Source organism: Ovis aries, chromosome 5 (assembly GCF_016772045.2).
Source record: "Ovis aries strain OAR_USU_Benz2616 breed Rambouillet chromosome 5, ARS-UI_Ramb_v3.0, whole genome shotgun sequence".
NCBI lineage: Eukaryota > Metazoa > Chordata > Mammalia > Artiodactyla > Bovidae > Ovis > Ovis aries.
The window spans coordinates 38,924,601-38,941,425 of NC_056058.1; the positions used below are offsets into that span (position 1 = coordinate 38,924,601).

Sequence of the window (16,825 nt, forward strand, 5' to 3'; positions counted from 1 at the left end):
GTGCAAAGTATGTTCCAGAAAGTTGAGTTATAGCTGAGAAAGATTATGTATTACATAAGGTCAGATAAATGACAATGTCATCTCTCCCCAAAGTTATATGTTAAATGCTTAGACCTCATAACTTGTATCTATTTTCCTATTATGCACATTCTAAATAAATAGTGTGCATTCTCTCAATGGCATAGGTGTCTTCTGATGCTCTGCAAGATAGAAAAGAACAGATTTTTTAAAAAAATGATCAAACTATAGTAATTAAAACAGTATTGTATTGGCATAAAGTAAACGTATAGATCGATGGAGCAGGATAGAGAACCTAGAGATAAACGCTTGCATACAAACGAATCATCTTCAACAAAGAAACCAAGAATACACAATGTAGAAAGGGCAGTCTCTTCAATAAACAGTTTGGGGAAAACGGAATATCCACATGCAAAAGAATAAAATCGAACCCCTATCTTACACCATACACATAAATCAACTTAGATTAAAGATTTGAATGTAAAATCTGAAACTGAAACTTCTAGAAGAAACATGGAGGAAAACAATGGTATTAGTCTTGGTGATGATTTTAAAGATATAAGACCAAACCATGGGCAACAAAAGCAAAAATCTATGGAAGGAGAGAAAATATACAAAATTATACATAACATCCAAGAGATGTAAAAGATTCAAATGTCTACAACAACAACAACAAAAGAGGTGACCCAATTAGAAAGTAAAAAAGAACTTGAACAGACATTTCTCAAAACAAGACGTACAAATGTCCAGTAGGCATATGAAAAAGTGTTCAACATCACTAATCATCTGGGTAATGCAAATAAACCCACAATGAGATATCACCTCATACCTATAGGTATGGCTGTTATAAAAAAAAATGACAACAAATGTTGGAAAGATTATGGAGAAATTAGAATCCTTGTACAGTATTAGTGGCAATGAAAAACAGAATCAATGTTCCTCAAAATATTATAACTATCATACAGTCCAACATTTCCACTTCTGGGTATACACCCCAAAGAATTGAAATTGGGATCTTTAAGTGATAACTTTATTACTGTATTTATTGCAGCATTATTCACAACAGCCAACCTAAATGTCCATCTAATAATGGACAAATAAAAAGATATACTATTCAACTTTAACTAATGGAGTATTGTTAGCATATTGATAAGATATTATGAATAAATATAGAAGATACAGCATATTCTGTGCATGCGTGCTAAGTCCTTTCAGTTGTGTCCAACTCTGTGCGACCCTATGGACTGTAGCCTGCCAGGCTCCTCTGTCCTTGGGAATTCTCCAGGCAAGAATGCTGGAGGGGTTGCCATGCCCTCCTCCAGGGGAGCTTCCTGACCCAGAGATCAAACCTGTGTTTCTAATGCCTCGTACACTGGCAGATGGGTTCTTTACCACTAGTGCCACCTGGGAAGCCCCTTATGGTATTTTAGTCAACTTTAATTAATGGAGTATTATTAGAATATTGATGAAATATATTTAGCCTTAAAAAGGAAACAAGTCTTACAATGTGCAACAACATGGATGTACTTTGTGATGGTATACTACATAAAATAGGTCAGACACAAATGGACAAACACACCTCTAATATGTAATATGCAAAACAGTCAGCCTTATAGAAACATAAAATGGTGATGGCCAGAGGATGGGAGGAGGAGGAAACAGGGAAGTGCTCAATGGTTTAAAAATTGCAGCTATACCATATAAGTTCTAGAGAGCTGCTGTCCAACATATTGCTTATAATTAACAATACTATATTATGTACTTAACATTTAGTACAGGCTAAATCATGTTATGTGTTCCTACCGCACATTCACACAAAAAGCAAAAGAACACAGGGGAACTTTCGGAGAAGACATATAAATGTATTGCCTAGATTGTGGTGACTGTATCATGGGTCCACACATATGTCCAGACACATGAACTTATATATGTTAAATAAATTGTGATTTATTTATATATTAGTTCTACTTCATAAAGCTGTTAAAAAAGAAGCACTGTCTCTGTTTTAGGAAATTAATTTTATTATCATTTCCATCCAACCAAATGTACCCCTTTATATTGATGTCTTTCTAGTCACATGAAGGGGAAACTCAGTTAATTTCAACTAGAGAAAAAAAACAGGTTTATTTAAGCAACTTTCAATAAAGTGAGAATAAGACCATTTTTAATCACCCCCAAAGAGTGGAAATTAGTTGTAACATTATGTAAGTTTTAAATATACCAGATGAGACTGGTATTAATTAAAAATCAACTACTCAGAGCTATATGTTCAGTCAAAGGTGCATATGTATTTAGTATTTAAGGCAACATTTGAATCTGTTTCTTATGATCAACCAGTTAATTCTATACTCTTACCTATCTTTCTTTTTCTTTCCCTTAGTGTTTGTTTATGTGCTTTTGAAAAATTGCTCATTCTCTGTTTTTCAGAGACCCAGGATCCTCCAGGCTCCAAAAAGTCTTTAGGAAATGAAATGCTAGCCATGTGATTTTTTATTTCTTTTTCCTGTAATCATTTGCATATTTGTTATCAACTTAAAGTGTGATTGCAAAATGTAATTCATATTTTGAAAGCAAGTTATTAAGGGTAAATAAAACATTCTTTATTATCCTTATGGTAGTAAGCATACTTTACTACCACACACCCCCAAAATAATCTTTACTATCTATTCTTAAATATCTGAGAACCTTGATAATGGATAAATATATTTTTGCATTTGACTAAGTTGTATATGTGTCTACTCACAACAGACACAACAGATTGTGAGATTCATGAGGCCAGGAGTCATAAAGATACGACTTCTCTGTCTCTAACCCTTAGAGTGGTCAGCACAAAGTAACCTTTTAAAAATTATTCAGCAGTTCACTCAATTCATATCCACCGTATTATACCTCTTTCTTTTTCCCTAGGGAAACTAACATATCTCTAGTCAACTAGTAGATAGTAGATATCACTACCAAATGAATGATCAGAGCTTACCAACCTTCCCTCAAATTAGAGATATCTCAAACATATATGGCTCTGCTATCTATTTGAACATGGCTTTTTATTGAAAGCATGAGGCTGAGAAAGTGGACTTATAATGTCATAACTAGGGGTCAAATCCACACATTGCCCTTTTCTTGATTTTTATGAACTCTATCCCAGTCTTGTAACTACCAAATTGAAACACTCTGACATATCCTCATTATTTCATCTTTTTCTCATCCTTCCTCAGTAGGAAATACCATAAATTTTGTTTATTACTAAGCAAATGATCCCTTTTCAAATATTTTTAGTAGATTATGCAGTAGCTCTCTATCACTTCAGATCAGTGCCCTGCAAAATGTCTACCTTCCACTTCACTGGCAATATTCCAGTTCATTGACTTTTTCTTTGCATAGTAAACAATTACTACTTCAGTTTACATTTTCTTTCATCTGAACCTTTAAAAACCTCACAATAAACATGAATGAGTGGATTACAGGAAACAGCAGCAGTGTCCAAACACCTTCCAAATGTACATTGCTAAGTTCACAAGAAGCGATTAATTCCAGTTATAGATATCACTAACTTGGACTCATTAAGTAACAGTATTTTTCTGAGCAAGTAAAATATCTTTATTGCTCATTAAGAACATATTATGCATTACTAAGTATGAAAGTTTCAAAACAAGTTGCGAAAAACATTTTTAAGATGTAAATATTGACAATGAATGCAGTGTTTCCACTACTCTCTTTAAAACTAATAGCTTAAACACAAATGGCAGAAAATAGAAAGTGAATACTATTCTAAGCAGGAACAGTTCTAAAAGCTATGGAATGCTTATAAGCCTATATTGTATATTCCATATATTATGTTCCTGATATGTTAAAATTTAGCAAAATCACATGAACAAAGAGTGAAACTATTTTCACGAAGCACCATTCGATATAGGTCTCATCTTGGACAAACAAAGTATAAAATATAAAGTGCCATGGAAACGTATATCCTTCTGAAAGTATAGCCCATATAAGGGAAGGTTCCATAGCTGGGAAGATTAGCTAGTTTCATAATTGAGTGACAGGGTCAAATATCAAGTTGAGCTGGGCATGTTCCAGAGTAGAGATTTCATTAAGGGAAGAAATGATTGAAAACTATATATCTTGAGTGAACATTCAAGATGCCCTCTGTACTTTCCCATCAAATGATTGAAGGATAGAACACAAATTCTAAATTACCAACATTTAATTCTCCTTCTCATATCCTAAAAATACCACTAAAATAGCACTGGGGGCTGGGGTGGGAAGATGGAAAATGCAAGACAAAATGATTCTGGTGTATTTGGGAAAAGACAAGTCTAGATCACTATATACGTCAAAAGATAATGGATATGTAAAAAGCATAAAACACTGAACCTAGTGTTTGAAAGTGAAAGTTGTTCAGTCGAGTTGGACTCTTTGCGACCCCATGGACTCTGCTGCTGCTGTTGCTAAGTTGCTTCAGTCATGTCCAACTCTGGTGACCCCATAGACGGCAGCCCACCAGGCTCCTCTGTCCCTGGGATTCTCCAGGCAAGAATACTGGAGTGGGTTGCCATTTCCTTCTCCAATGCATACATGCATGCTAAGTCACTTCAGTTATGTCCGCCTCTGTGTGACCCTATGGACAGCAGCCCACCAGGCTTCTCTGTGGCTGGGATTCTCCAGGCAAGAATACTGGAGTGGGTTGCCATTTCCTTCTCCACCATGAATTCTACAGTCCATTAAATTCTCCAGGCCAGAATACTGGATTGGGTAGCCATTCCCTTCTCCAGGGGATATTCCCAACTCAGGGATCAAACCCAGGTCTCTCACATTGTAGACTGATTCTTTACCAATTGAGCCACCAGGTAAACCCAAGAATACTGGAGTGGGTAGCCTATTCCTTCACCAGCAGATCTTCTGGACCCAGGAATAGACTGGGAGCTTCTGCATTGCAGGTGCCTTTATCAGCTGAGCTACCAGGGAAGCGTAATGTTTATGTTTTTCAAAATAAAATGCAACAACAACAACAAAAATCAAAGACAAAGAAAAACAATGAAGTGAAGATCTCTAAGAAACAAAAGTTAGATGAAGAACGTATATACTTGAAGAATTTCTCCAAGAAACAAGGTAAATGTTTGGGAAGTAAAATGTACTCCTCCTCACTCTCTAAGAATTTAAGACAACCTGTAGCTACAAAAACAAATGATTCGAATCAGCAGTAGTTTTTAGAAGAGAGAGTGGGATGATTTGGGAGAATGGCATTCTAACATGTATACTATCATGTAAGAATTGAATCGCCAGTCTATGTCTGATGCAGGATACAGCATGCTTGGGGCTGGTGCATGGGGATGACCCACAGAGATGTTATGGGGAGGGAGGTGGAGGGGGTTCATGTTTGGGAACACCTGTAAGAATGAAAGATTTTAAAATTAAAAAAATAAATAACTAAAAAAATAAATAAATAAAAGAGGGACTGGCTGAATCGTGTGGAAAACATCAGGAAAATGTAGAATGGTTACTGACTAAATTATATTTCACAAAGAAATGTTCATACAAAACAGCAAATTGAGGCTAGATTGTAAACAATTTTTATGCTTTATTATAAAACTGCCAATCATCTGTTGTGCAAAATACCATCATTAAAACTTTCAATTAAAGTGGAAATAGACTTGTAAACAAAGACACATTTCTGATTCCCAGGTGGCGCAGTGGTAAAGAATCCGCCTGCCAATGCAGGAGACATAGGAGATGTAGGTTCAATCCCTGGCTCGGGAAGATCCCCTGGAGTAGAAAATGGCAACCCATTCCAGTATTCTTACCTGAAAAATTCCATGGACAAAGGAGCCTATCAGGCTACGGTACATGGGGTCATAAGGAATAGGACATGACTGAGCATGCAAGCAATATCATGTGAAGAACCATACTGTGTAATTGAGACTAAATAAATCATGCTAAAAGACTCTGATGCAGGGAGGGATTAGGGGCAGGAGGAGAAGGGGACGACAGAGGATGAGATGGCTCGATGGCATCATCGACTCGATGCACATGAGGGGAGTTGGTGATGGACAGTGAGGCCTGGCGTGCTGCGATTCACGGGGTCTCAAAGAGTCGGACACAACTGAGTGACTGAACTGAACTGAGCTGAATAATCATTCCTTCCACAAATACCTGAGGATTATCTCTCAAGTTTCAGCCAGACTTCCCCTCCAGCTCCCCCTGCAAATGTTGACTGTCTAATCTGCAATTATGTTTCTTTGTTCTATGTAACCCACTCTTCCTTGGGCTCCCCACATGCTCTGTTATGGGCCTTAAATCATTGTATGAAACTAATTTTTGGATTTGATAGCTGCCTCCTAACATGGGCACTCTTGGTCTCTTTGTTTTGAACCAATCCACTGTGACAAGGAACATCCCATGGGACAGTTCTCTAAATCCTTGAAGATAATGCCCTCTTGTATTGCAACAGATGCTACCACCTTTAAGACCACTGATTATCTGTGCTATCCTCAGAAAATGACATAATCAATGTTGTCTTGAATTGTCACCCAACCAATGTTGTCACCTGCAGCCCAACCCATCTGCCTTACACAACCATCTGCAGGATATTTTCATCCTCAGGAAATGAGATATTCATAATTCACATTGTCTTGGATGTACCTCCAGGATAACTAAGGTATAGAAAACTTCTGGATGTTTTCATATCACAGAGAGTCTATCCTGACTGTAACATAAGCATGGAGAGAGCTCCTCCTCTTGCTTGTGCTGGACGTACACATAGCACCTCACATGCACCTGGAGCTCCTCCATTCCTCAAGAATCTGCTATCTGCTGAGACTTCATCTCTAGTGTATATCCCCAATTTGTTTCTCTTGATTGAGTCATTAGAAATACCACCTGTATTAACAAATGTTTTAAACTCTCATATTGTGCTTCTATAACACCTGAAGTTTTTTCTCTTTGAAAGTAGTCTGGCATCCATTATTTCACTCTGTGATTATAGAGTATGAGTTCAAATTCTGTCATACTTTTTACTCCATGAACTATTATTCTCCTTAAAATACTTTCCAGTATATAAAATCTTCTACTCAATTTTGGTAAACTCTTTTTACATTTCTAAAATCCAACAACAAAAAAAATTAAATTTTATATGTAAATATACTAAACAAAATGTTCTCATTCACATAGGATAGGAATAACTAGTTTAGACATCACAAATACTGTCCATTAACTAAAATCCTTTTTAAAAATTGGGTTCAAATGTCTTTCAATAGAAAAAAGGGATATGGTATGTATCATGAGAGAGGGCAGTATTCTGATATAAAAAACAAGCATTTTAATTGTCTATGGGGTCAATCCAGAGGAAATTAAGAGACTGACATTGCTGTTAAATAAAGGGGCAGCAGGGTGGTAAGTGAAGAAGTGAGGCACATGTTAATCTTTCAGAAATGAATTTCTGGAAATGCATTTGTACTTAAGAGTAATATCAGTTGGTTAAGCAGATAATGTGTATACTGACTTACTTCCCTTTTAAGTCAATGAGACTGTCTCTAGACTTTGACAAGATGCTTCACAAATGTGTATCAAGTGCAAAAATATTTTGGTCAAAAGGTCATTTTTTTCATTTTGAAGAATATAGAAAGATCAGGAATGATGGATTTTAAACTCACTTTTTGCTGCCTTTGAGCAGAGGTGATATTGAGCACCAAAAAAAAAAAAAAAAAAAAAAAAAGAGGAAGGAAGGGAGTAAAGGAGCCAGGGAGGAAGGAAGAGGTCCAGTCAATTTTATGGGGGAAAATGTTTTTGAATTAGTCAAATACAACATTAAATTACTATTAGAAATCCAGAGACTTCTTAATTCTGAAAAGACAGTGAAAGTGTTAGTTGCTGAATCTTGTCTGACTCTTTGCATCTCATGGGCTGTAGCCCAGCAGGCCCTCATCTGCCATGGAATTCTCCAGGCAAGAATACTGGAGTGGTTTACAAGTCCCTGCTGTAGGAGATCTTGCCAACCCAGGGAGTGAACCCAGGTCTCCTGCATTGCAGGCAGATTCTTTACCATCTGAGCCCCATGAATTTCTTTGATTTCATAGCTTGCTTTACATGCAGTAAAACAGACAACCAGACTATGATGACCACAGCAGGTACCATCTGTCAACATACCTGTTTGAGGCTGAGAACATGCTTTCTAGCTTCGGGAGTTACTTCTTTTTTCACAGTATTTCCGGGTGCCTGTGTCTTGAGAGGAAATATAAAGGTATTCCTGATTAAGGTCCCAGAGCCACAGGAACTGTTCACGACGGTGCGAACTAGGAACCAAATGTGAGGTTCTGAGAAAAGGAAACATTCAGGCTGTTGTAAAGTCCTGTCACTGACTACCAACTAAACTAATGTCGGTATGCCCGCAAAGATAATACCTAATCTTTCCTTCTTACCTGGAAGAGTATACAAGAATACTGAAACCATCTTTGGGAGTTTACTAAGTGAATGAATTTTGACCCTCAGTTATGAGTAAGAAATATCACAATGGCTAGAAAGCTACTTCTCTGGAACTGAATCTCTCTGCAACAGCTCAGAAAGATGTTGTGTCTGCTCATGCAGTATGTGGTACAATATGGAAATGCCAGTTTCAAATAATGAAAAAGTAAATAGTTTCTAAACTAGATGCTGGAGTTTGTATAGAAACGTGCCAGAAGAAAATGAGCAATCCCCGGTGACGGAAATTCTGAAAAGAATGAACTTGAAAGGGTAAAACCCCAGTGACTTATTTCCTCCTTTAGGAGTTGGTTTATACTAGGAAAAAAAAAAAAAAGACTGTTAATATGGCCTTAGAAAGTCCCCAGAAGGATAAGGAAATTACCGTATTCCCTCTATGGAAAATATGTTGCTCATTAAAATGTCCATAACAGAAGATCCCAGGATATGATCATGAAAAAAATGCCCTGTGATCATCATTTGTTAATATCACCTAATGGTTTGTGTGGGAAGATACCAGGAACTTCTCTGATGGCTCAGAGGTAAAGAATGTGCCTGCAAAGTGGGAGACCCAGGTTCAATCCCTGGGTTGGGAAGATCCCTTGGAGAAGGAAATGGCTACCCACTCCAGTATTCTTGCCTGGAGAATTCCATGGGCAGAGGAGCCTGGTGGGCTATATTCCATGGGGTCACAAAGAGTAGTTCACAACTGAGCAACTAACACAAACACCAGGAACTTACCTTGGCACTTTCCAAAGCATGTGCCAATTAAATTTATCCTAAATAGCTATGGAAAGAAGAGAAGTGAAAAGCAAAGGAGAAAAGGAAAGATATACTCATTTGATTGCAGAGTTCCAAAAATAGCAAGGAGAAATAAGAAAGACTTCCTCAGCAATCAATGCAAAGAAAGAGAGGAAAACATAGAATGCAAAAGACTAGAGCTCTCTTCAAGAAAATTAGAGATACCAAGGGAACATCTCATAAAAGATTGGCTCAATAAAGGACAGAAATGGTATGGACCTAACAGAAGCAGAAGATAATAAGCAGAAGTGGCAAGAATACACAGAAGAACTATACAAAAAACATGTACAGGACCCAGTTAATCATGATGGTGTGATCACTCATCTAGAGCCAGACATCATGGAATGTAAAGTCAAGTGGGCCTTAGAAAGTATCACTATGAAAAAAGCTAGTGGAGGTGATGGAATTCCTGCTGAGCTATTTCAAATCCTAAAAGATGATGCTGTGAAAGTACTGCATGCAATTTGCCAGCAAATCTGGAAAAGTCAGCAGTGGCCATAGGACAGGAAAAGGTCAATTTTCATTCCAATCTCAAAGAAAGGCAATGCCAAAGAATGCTCAAACTATGGCACAATTACACTCATCTCACACGCTAGTAAAGTGATGCTCAAAATTCTCCACAACAGGCTTCAGCAATACGTGAACTGTGAACTTCCAGATGTTCAAGCTGGTTTTAGAAAAGGCACAGGAACCAGAGATCAAATTGCCAACATCCACTGGATCATGGAAAAGCAAGAGAGTTTCAGAAAATATCTATTTCTGCTTTTTGAATACGCCAAAGCCTTGGACTGTGTGGATCACAATAAACTGTGGAAAATTCTGAAAGAGATGGGAATACCAGACCACCTGACCTGCCTTTGAGAAACCTTGTATGCAGGTCAGGAAACAACAGTTAGAGCTGGACATGGAACAACAGACTGGTTCCAAATGGGAAAAGGAGTATTTCAAGGCTGTATATTGTCTCCCTGCTTATTTAACTTATAGGCAGAGTATATCATGAGAAACGCTGGGCTGGAAGAAGCACAAGCTGGAATCAAGATTACAGGAGAAATATCAATAACCTCAGATATGCAGATCAGTTCAGTTCAGTTCAGTTGCTCAGTCATGTCCGACTCTTTGTGACCCCATGAATCGTAGCACGCCAGGCCTCCCTGTCCATCACCAACTCCTGGAGTTCACTCAGATTCACGCCCATTGAGTCAATGATGCCATCCAGCCATCTCATCCTCGGTCGTCCCTTCTCCTCCTGCCCTCAAATCTCTCCCCGCATCAGAGTCTTTTCCAATGAGTCAACCCTTCGCATCAGGTGGCCAAAGTACTGGAGTTTCAGCTTTAGCATCATTCCTTCCAAAGATATCCCAGGGCTGATCTCCTTCAGAATGGACTGGTTGGATCTCCTTGCAGTCCAAGGGACTCTCAAGAGTCTTCTCCAATACCACAGTTCAAATGCGTCAATTCTTCGGCACTCAGCCTTGACTAGATGGACCTTAGTCAGCAAAGTAATGTCTCTGCTTTTGAATATGCTATCTAGGTTGGTCATAACTTTTCTTCCAAGTAGTAAGCGTCCTTTAATTTCATGGCTGCAGTCACCATCTGCAGTGATTTTGGAGCCCCAAAAATAAAGTCTGACACTGTTTCCACTGTTTCCCCATCTATTTCTCATAAGACCACCCTTATGGCAGAAAGTGAAGAAGAACTAAAGACCTTCTTGATGAAAGTGAAAAGGAGAGTGAAAAAGCTGGCTTAAAGTTCAGCATTCAGAAAACTAAGATCATGGCATCCAGTCCCATCATTTCATGGCAAATAGATGGGGAAACAGTGGAAACAGTGGCTGACTTTATTTTTCTGGGCTTCAAAATCACTACAGATGGTGATTGAAGCCATGAAATTAAAAGACACTTACTCCTTGGAAGGAAAGTTATGAACAACCTAGACAGCATATTAAAAAGCATAGACATTACTTTGTCAACAAAGGTCCATCTAGTCAAGGCTATTGTTTTCCAGTGGTCATGTATGGATGTGAGAGTTGGACTGTAAAGAACGCTGAGTGCCGAAGAATTGATGCTTTTGAACTGTGGTGTTGCAGAAGACTCTTGAGAGTCCCTTGGACTGCAAGGAGATCCAACCAGTCTATCCTAAGGGAGATCAGTCCTGGGTGTTCGTTGGAGGGACTGATGGTGAAGCTGAAACTCCAATCCTTTGGCCACCTGATGCAAAGAGCTGACTCATTTGAAAAGACCCTGATTTGGGGAAAGATTGAGGGCAGGAGGAAAAGGGGATGACAGAGGATGAGATGGTTGGATGGCATCACCAACTCAATGGACATGGGTTTGGGTGGACTCTGGGAGTTGGTGATGGGCAAGGAGGCCTGGTGTGCTGTGGTTCATGGGGTCACAGAGTTGGACATGACTGAGCGGCTGAACTGAACAGAACCCTTTTATAATGCTTGCTTGGACAATAGAAAAATACTAATTTGGCAATTACAGAAAATTCGGAAAAATTACAGCAAGTCAGAAAAATAACATCAAGGATAGATCTCTTAAGTAATTGGCCCACAATATTGAGGTGGCTATAGAATGAGTTACAATTGAACAGCAGATGTCAAGCATTATTACACCGCTCTGTTCTTACTGTTGTAAAATGCCACTTTACATTTTTGAGTAGACAAGTTAATAATTACATTCTTATTTCTCTTCTCTATTCATATAATACTTTAGTTGTTCTGTAGAAGGAAAATTAATTGCTGCTTTGTTTTTATTCAAAACCAAGGAGTCCCCATTTTTCCTTGATTGTCTAAGTCTCATCATGCTTACCAACAGTCTCCATTCTACATCCTGCCTATTAAGCTATTTTGTGCTGATATCAGACTATCAATAATCAATGTTGTGACTGGATACAATTGTAGTTCTTATATACTTGCAAAACACCCTTCAGCAATAACCTTCAGGAAACTTTGAAAAATAAGCTTTATTATTTACAAGATTTAACAATTACCCAGCACACATGAGGCCACATGGGGCTGGGGAGAAGAGTAGTGGGCTTGGGGTTCTGAGTTTATTGAAATCATGGGTAGGAGCCTAGGATTTCTTAAGTTCCTTTATTGTAGGTGAACTTAAAACACAAGAGCAGAAATTTAAAGTGCCCAAACCAGAGAAAGACAAATATATCATATCCCTTACATGTGAAATCTGAAAAAAAAAGGATACACGTGAATTTATTTATAAAAGAGAAATGTTCAAATATATACATATATGTGTGTGTGTGCATATATATATATGTATATATATATAATTAATGTGCTTCAAAGAAAGAAAGCCAAAAGAGAAAAAAGTCCTCATGAGCCCAAAAGGTCAGTTGTTGAAGTGATCTATGATCTCTAAAACAAAAGAGCCTTATTGGGTGGAGGTGGCCTGTCTCTTTTTCAAGTAAGGTGGCCAACAATTTGTCGGATTGCCATCTGTGTAGTGGATTCACCCCTGAAATGGGTCTCTCAGTAATCAAACCTTAAGTCAGGCATTTATGTTACCAAAAAAAAAAAAAAAGAAAGAAAGAAAGAAAGAAAGAAAGAAAGAAAGAAACCTGTCAGAGCTTATGCTGCATAGCTTGTTTTCCTTTTCATTTTTCTATTATTAAGCTCCAGTTTACTTGGATTTCAGAGATGCTTGCATCATCCTCAATATAGTGGAAAGCATTTTATTTCCAGTTATATCTTGCTATATCTGTGTATATATCATGTAAGTCTTCTATTCATTTTAAAGAAAAATGTCCTCACTGTCACCAGAAACATACCACTTGAAGACTATTTGTCTAAGCTGTCAGACCCTTTAAAATTTACCCATGAATTCTTTCTCTTCTTAAATACATATTAAAATAGTTGTGATTTAGCAAATAACAGTATAAACTCATCCTTCCTTCTTCAAGGTGAGGTGCTGCTGCCTAGATAATGTTGCTTTGCAACCGTATCAGCTTAATATCAAAAATCCAAATAAAATAAAAGCATGTAGCCATTAATATTATATTGAGATAAATTTGATTTTATAATCAATTTGATGAAAGTGAGGTTTTTCTCCATCTAACATTGACTTCTATTGTTTGACAAGAGATACCATCACACAGTGAAAATCTATCAATTGGACTGAGTTGGATGATTAGCATATAAACCCTTTAGAAGTGTGGATGCTGTTCTGTTCACATCTGTGTCCCCAATGCCTGAATAATTGTTAATAAACAAATGTACTTCATAAAGGAGATAAGACAAATATAAGTTTCATGAGGAGTTAAAATTGCATGTACCTAGTAACATATATAATGGAAAATATGATTAGTTCATTAAATAAATATCTTCTGCCTAGTAAGGAGGCCATCTTAGAAGTGCACTTGCGGTAGAAAATTAAAATGGAAAGAAGTGGATAGACTAGAGAGATAACTAAAAGGTAAAATCCACAAGACTGTATATAAGTTACAAACAGCAAATGAACTAGGAGACAGAGTTGGGATGATGTATGTTCCATTTTGTGATATTGAGAATAGTAAAAAATAACCAAAAAACAGAGAGCTTTTGACTTAGCTTTGATGTACTAATTCTGAGGTTGTTTTAATATACCCAGGTGTAGAAGTGAAATACATAATTGAACATGAAAATATAGACAGTAAATATCCATATTGAAGCACAAATCTGGGAGTCACCTTTGTACAGATTTTACTTTAAACTTTGATCCGGTCATAGCATAGTTGCCATTCTTAAAAATCTACTAGGGAGAGAAACACTAAAAAGTCAGAAAATTGTCAAACAGGAGGAAAGCACAGCAATAATGAGCAAGGTGTATAATGGGATCACAACCTGAGGGGTTCAGGAATCCATGGTTATCTGAAAGAATAATAGTGTGGATGTTTAGGATTTGTTCTTTCTGACATAAGTAATTGGTTAAAATATTTCAATCCATGCAAAAGAAAAAGTATAATACTCATGTAGTTATGACTAGTAAATAAATTTATGAATAAACTTTATAAGCAATAAAATAACTAGAATAATCTAATTTTAATTTAAGCTGCTCAATATCATTCATTCCAGCTTATATTTATAGCTGATGTAAAGGTTATGCAAATTGTTCGGGTCACACAGCTATTCTGTCATGAAACGGGCACTCAAACTCAACTTCGTCCAACTTAGAATTGCAAGCTCTGTTTAAAATTTTTCTATGGAAACTTACTTATAAGGTTATGAACATAACTGAATTATTTGTTGAGTCATCATCCATTAAATTACTGTCCTAATAATGCTCTTTTAAATATCTTTTGACAATCATGCCTCACTAAATCATAAAGTTTTCCCCATAAATTTTTTCAGTGCTATTTTGACTTCCTTATTTCTCAGGGTATAAATAAGGGGGTTAAGCATGGGCGTCACCACAGTGTAGAAGAGAGACACAAACTTTCCCTGGTCCTTGGATCTACTCTTGGCTGGCTGGAGATACATGAAGATAATGGTTCCATAGAAGATGATGACAACCATCAGGTGGGAAGAGCAGGTCCTAAATGCTTTACGTCGTCCAATGGCTGACTTTATCTTCAGAACTGCTTGAGCAATGTTCCCATAGGACATCAAGATGAGTGACAACGGCACCACCAAGAATAAGACACTAGCCACAAAGAGTTCTGCCTGGTTGAAAGTGGTGTCCACACAAGCCAACTTGATGAGCACAGGAACTTCACAGAAGAAATGATCCACTTTGCGATTCCCACAAAAGGGGAGTTGTAGGGTGAGGGTGGACTGTACGAGGGTGGTCGTCACCCCACTGAGCCACGCCATAGAGGCCAGGATGCTACAGACCCGAGGGTGCATGACAAAGGCATAATGTAGAGGACGGCAGACCGCAACATAACGGTCATAGGACATTACAGCCAGAAGGACACACTCCGTGGATCCCAGGGCAAGGGAGACATAGAGCTGAACCACACAGCCACCATATGTGATAGACTTATCTGAACTCCCCAGGTTGACCAAAAGCTGAGGAACAATACTGCTGGTAAAGCAGAGGTCCAGGAAGGAGAGATGGGAGAGGAAAAAGTACATGGGATTATGGAGTTTAGAATCCAAGAGGGATACGAGGATGATGGTAGAGTTGCCAAGGAGCGTCATGAAGTAAAGAAACAAGATTACCCCAAAGAGAATGAGCTCTAATTGAGGTTGGTCAGAAAAACCTACCAGGATGAACCCAAGGAGTTTGCTGTCATTGGTCCACTGCATTACTCTTGCTTTGATTATTCACTCCAGAGTGATGAAGTCACATTAAACAGAAACTGAAAGAATTTTACAGCAATTCCCTTGGCAATTAAGATCTAGAAAGAAAGAAAATGAAGCTGCTCAGTCCTGTCCGACTCTTTGCGACCCCATGGACTGTAGCCTACCAGGCTCCTCTGTTTATGGCATTTTCCAAGAATACAGGAGTGGGTTGCCATTTCCTTCTCCAGGGGGTCTCCCTGACCCAGGAATCGAACCTGGGTCTTCCACATTGTAGGCAGTCTCTTTTACCGTCTGAGCCACCAGGGAATTAAGATCTAGATTTTGAGAAATAAGACTTTCGATATAGGTAAAGAGAAAGGGCCAAAATAGAGGATACTGGAGTATGGTATCATTGGTTATCTTGTGAAGTGGCATGCCTGATCTGTTGATCACAGGTTTTCCATTTATCTTGAGGATAAAACCAAAGTTTTAAAAGGCATCAAGGTTGAAATTCTCAACACCTTTCATCAATATCATTTTTTTAGATATAAAAGTAATGGAATTTTGTAGGAAGTGAATGTAGGAATTATAAACCTCAATGTGCATTATCAGAATCTACCAAATAGATTAAGTAAGGTAGGGCCATGATGAAACATGTGAGACTATGCATCTTATTATCTGTGTAAGCAGTGTACGTATGAGAATGTAGAGTAGGGAGAAGAATCTGTAGAGGACAAGGCTTAGATTGAATCAACTATGCTCTCAAAAAGATGAGAACAGTCACAGAATAAACCATGTCTTGACGGTAAGATATAAATATAGAGGGCTTCCCTAGTGACTCAGTGGTAAAGAATCCACCAGCCAATACAGGAGATACGGATTCGATCCCTGATCCGGGCTGATCCCACGTGCCATGGAGCAGCTGAGCGCACGTGCCACAACTATTGAGCCTGTGCTGTAGCGCCCAGGAGCCGCAACTACTGAGCCCACGTGGCACTGCAGCTAGAGAATAGCCCCCACTCTCCATAACTAGAGTAAAGCTCACATGGTAACAAAGACTAAACATAGTCAAAAATAAATAAAAGTATTTTTAAAAAAGAAATGAGTATAGAAATGGAGAGTACATTATAGGATGTCATAGGAAAAAGGAACTAAATTTGAAGCATGATTATTGCTTATTGACTATGCAACATAACAGAATAGGATACAAGGTAAATTTGACTCACTTTTTCAAGCATACCAATATCAATACATATTATCTGCATAGCCTAGGCTTTGTAGGAGGGTTTTGGTTTGCTTTAAATTTTCCTTTGCTAGATAAATATGCCT

The 16,825-nt window shown here is 38.0% G+C and overlaps 1 protein-coding gene across 1 annotated transcript; it reads right to left on the minus strand.

The window, feature by feature from the left end:
• Nucleotides 1-14,590: 14,590 nt before the first annotated feature.
• LOC114115007 (olfactory receptor 2G2-like) lies at nucleotides 14,591-15,520 on the minus strand. Its single transcript, XM_027970684.2, has one exon. It carries the CDS (start codon nucleotides 15,518-15,520, stop codon nucleotides 14,591-14,593), a length of 930 nt encoding a protein of 309 aa, XP_027826485.2.
• Nucleotides 15,521-16,825: the final 1,305 nt, after the last annotated feature.

Bases quoted from the DNA above. Each gene is read 5' to 3' on its own strand.
- LOC114115007 (XM_027970684.2), bottom strand. From the start codon at position 15,520: ATGCAGTGGACCAATGACAGCAAACTCCTTGGGTTCATCCTGGTAGGT.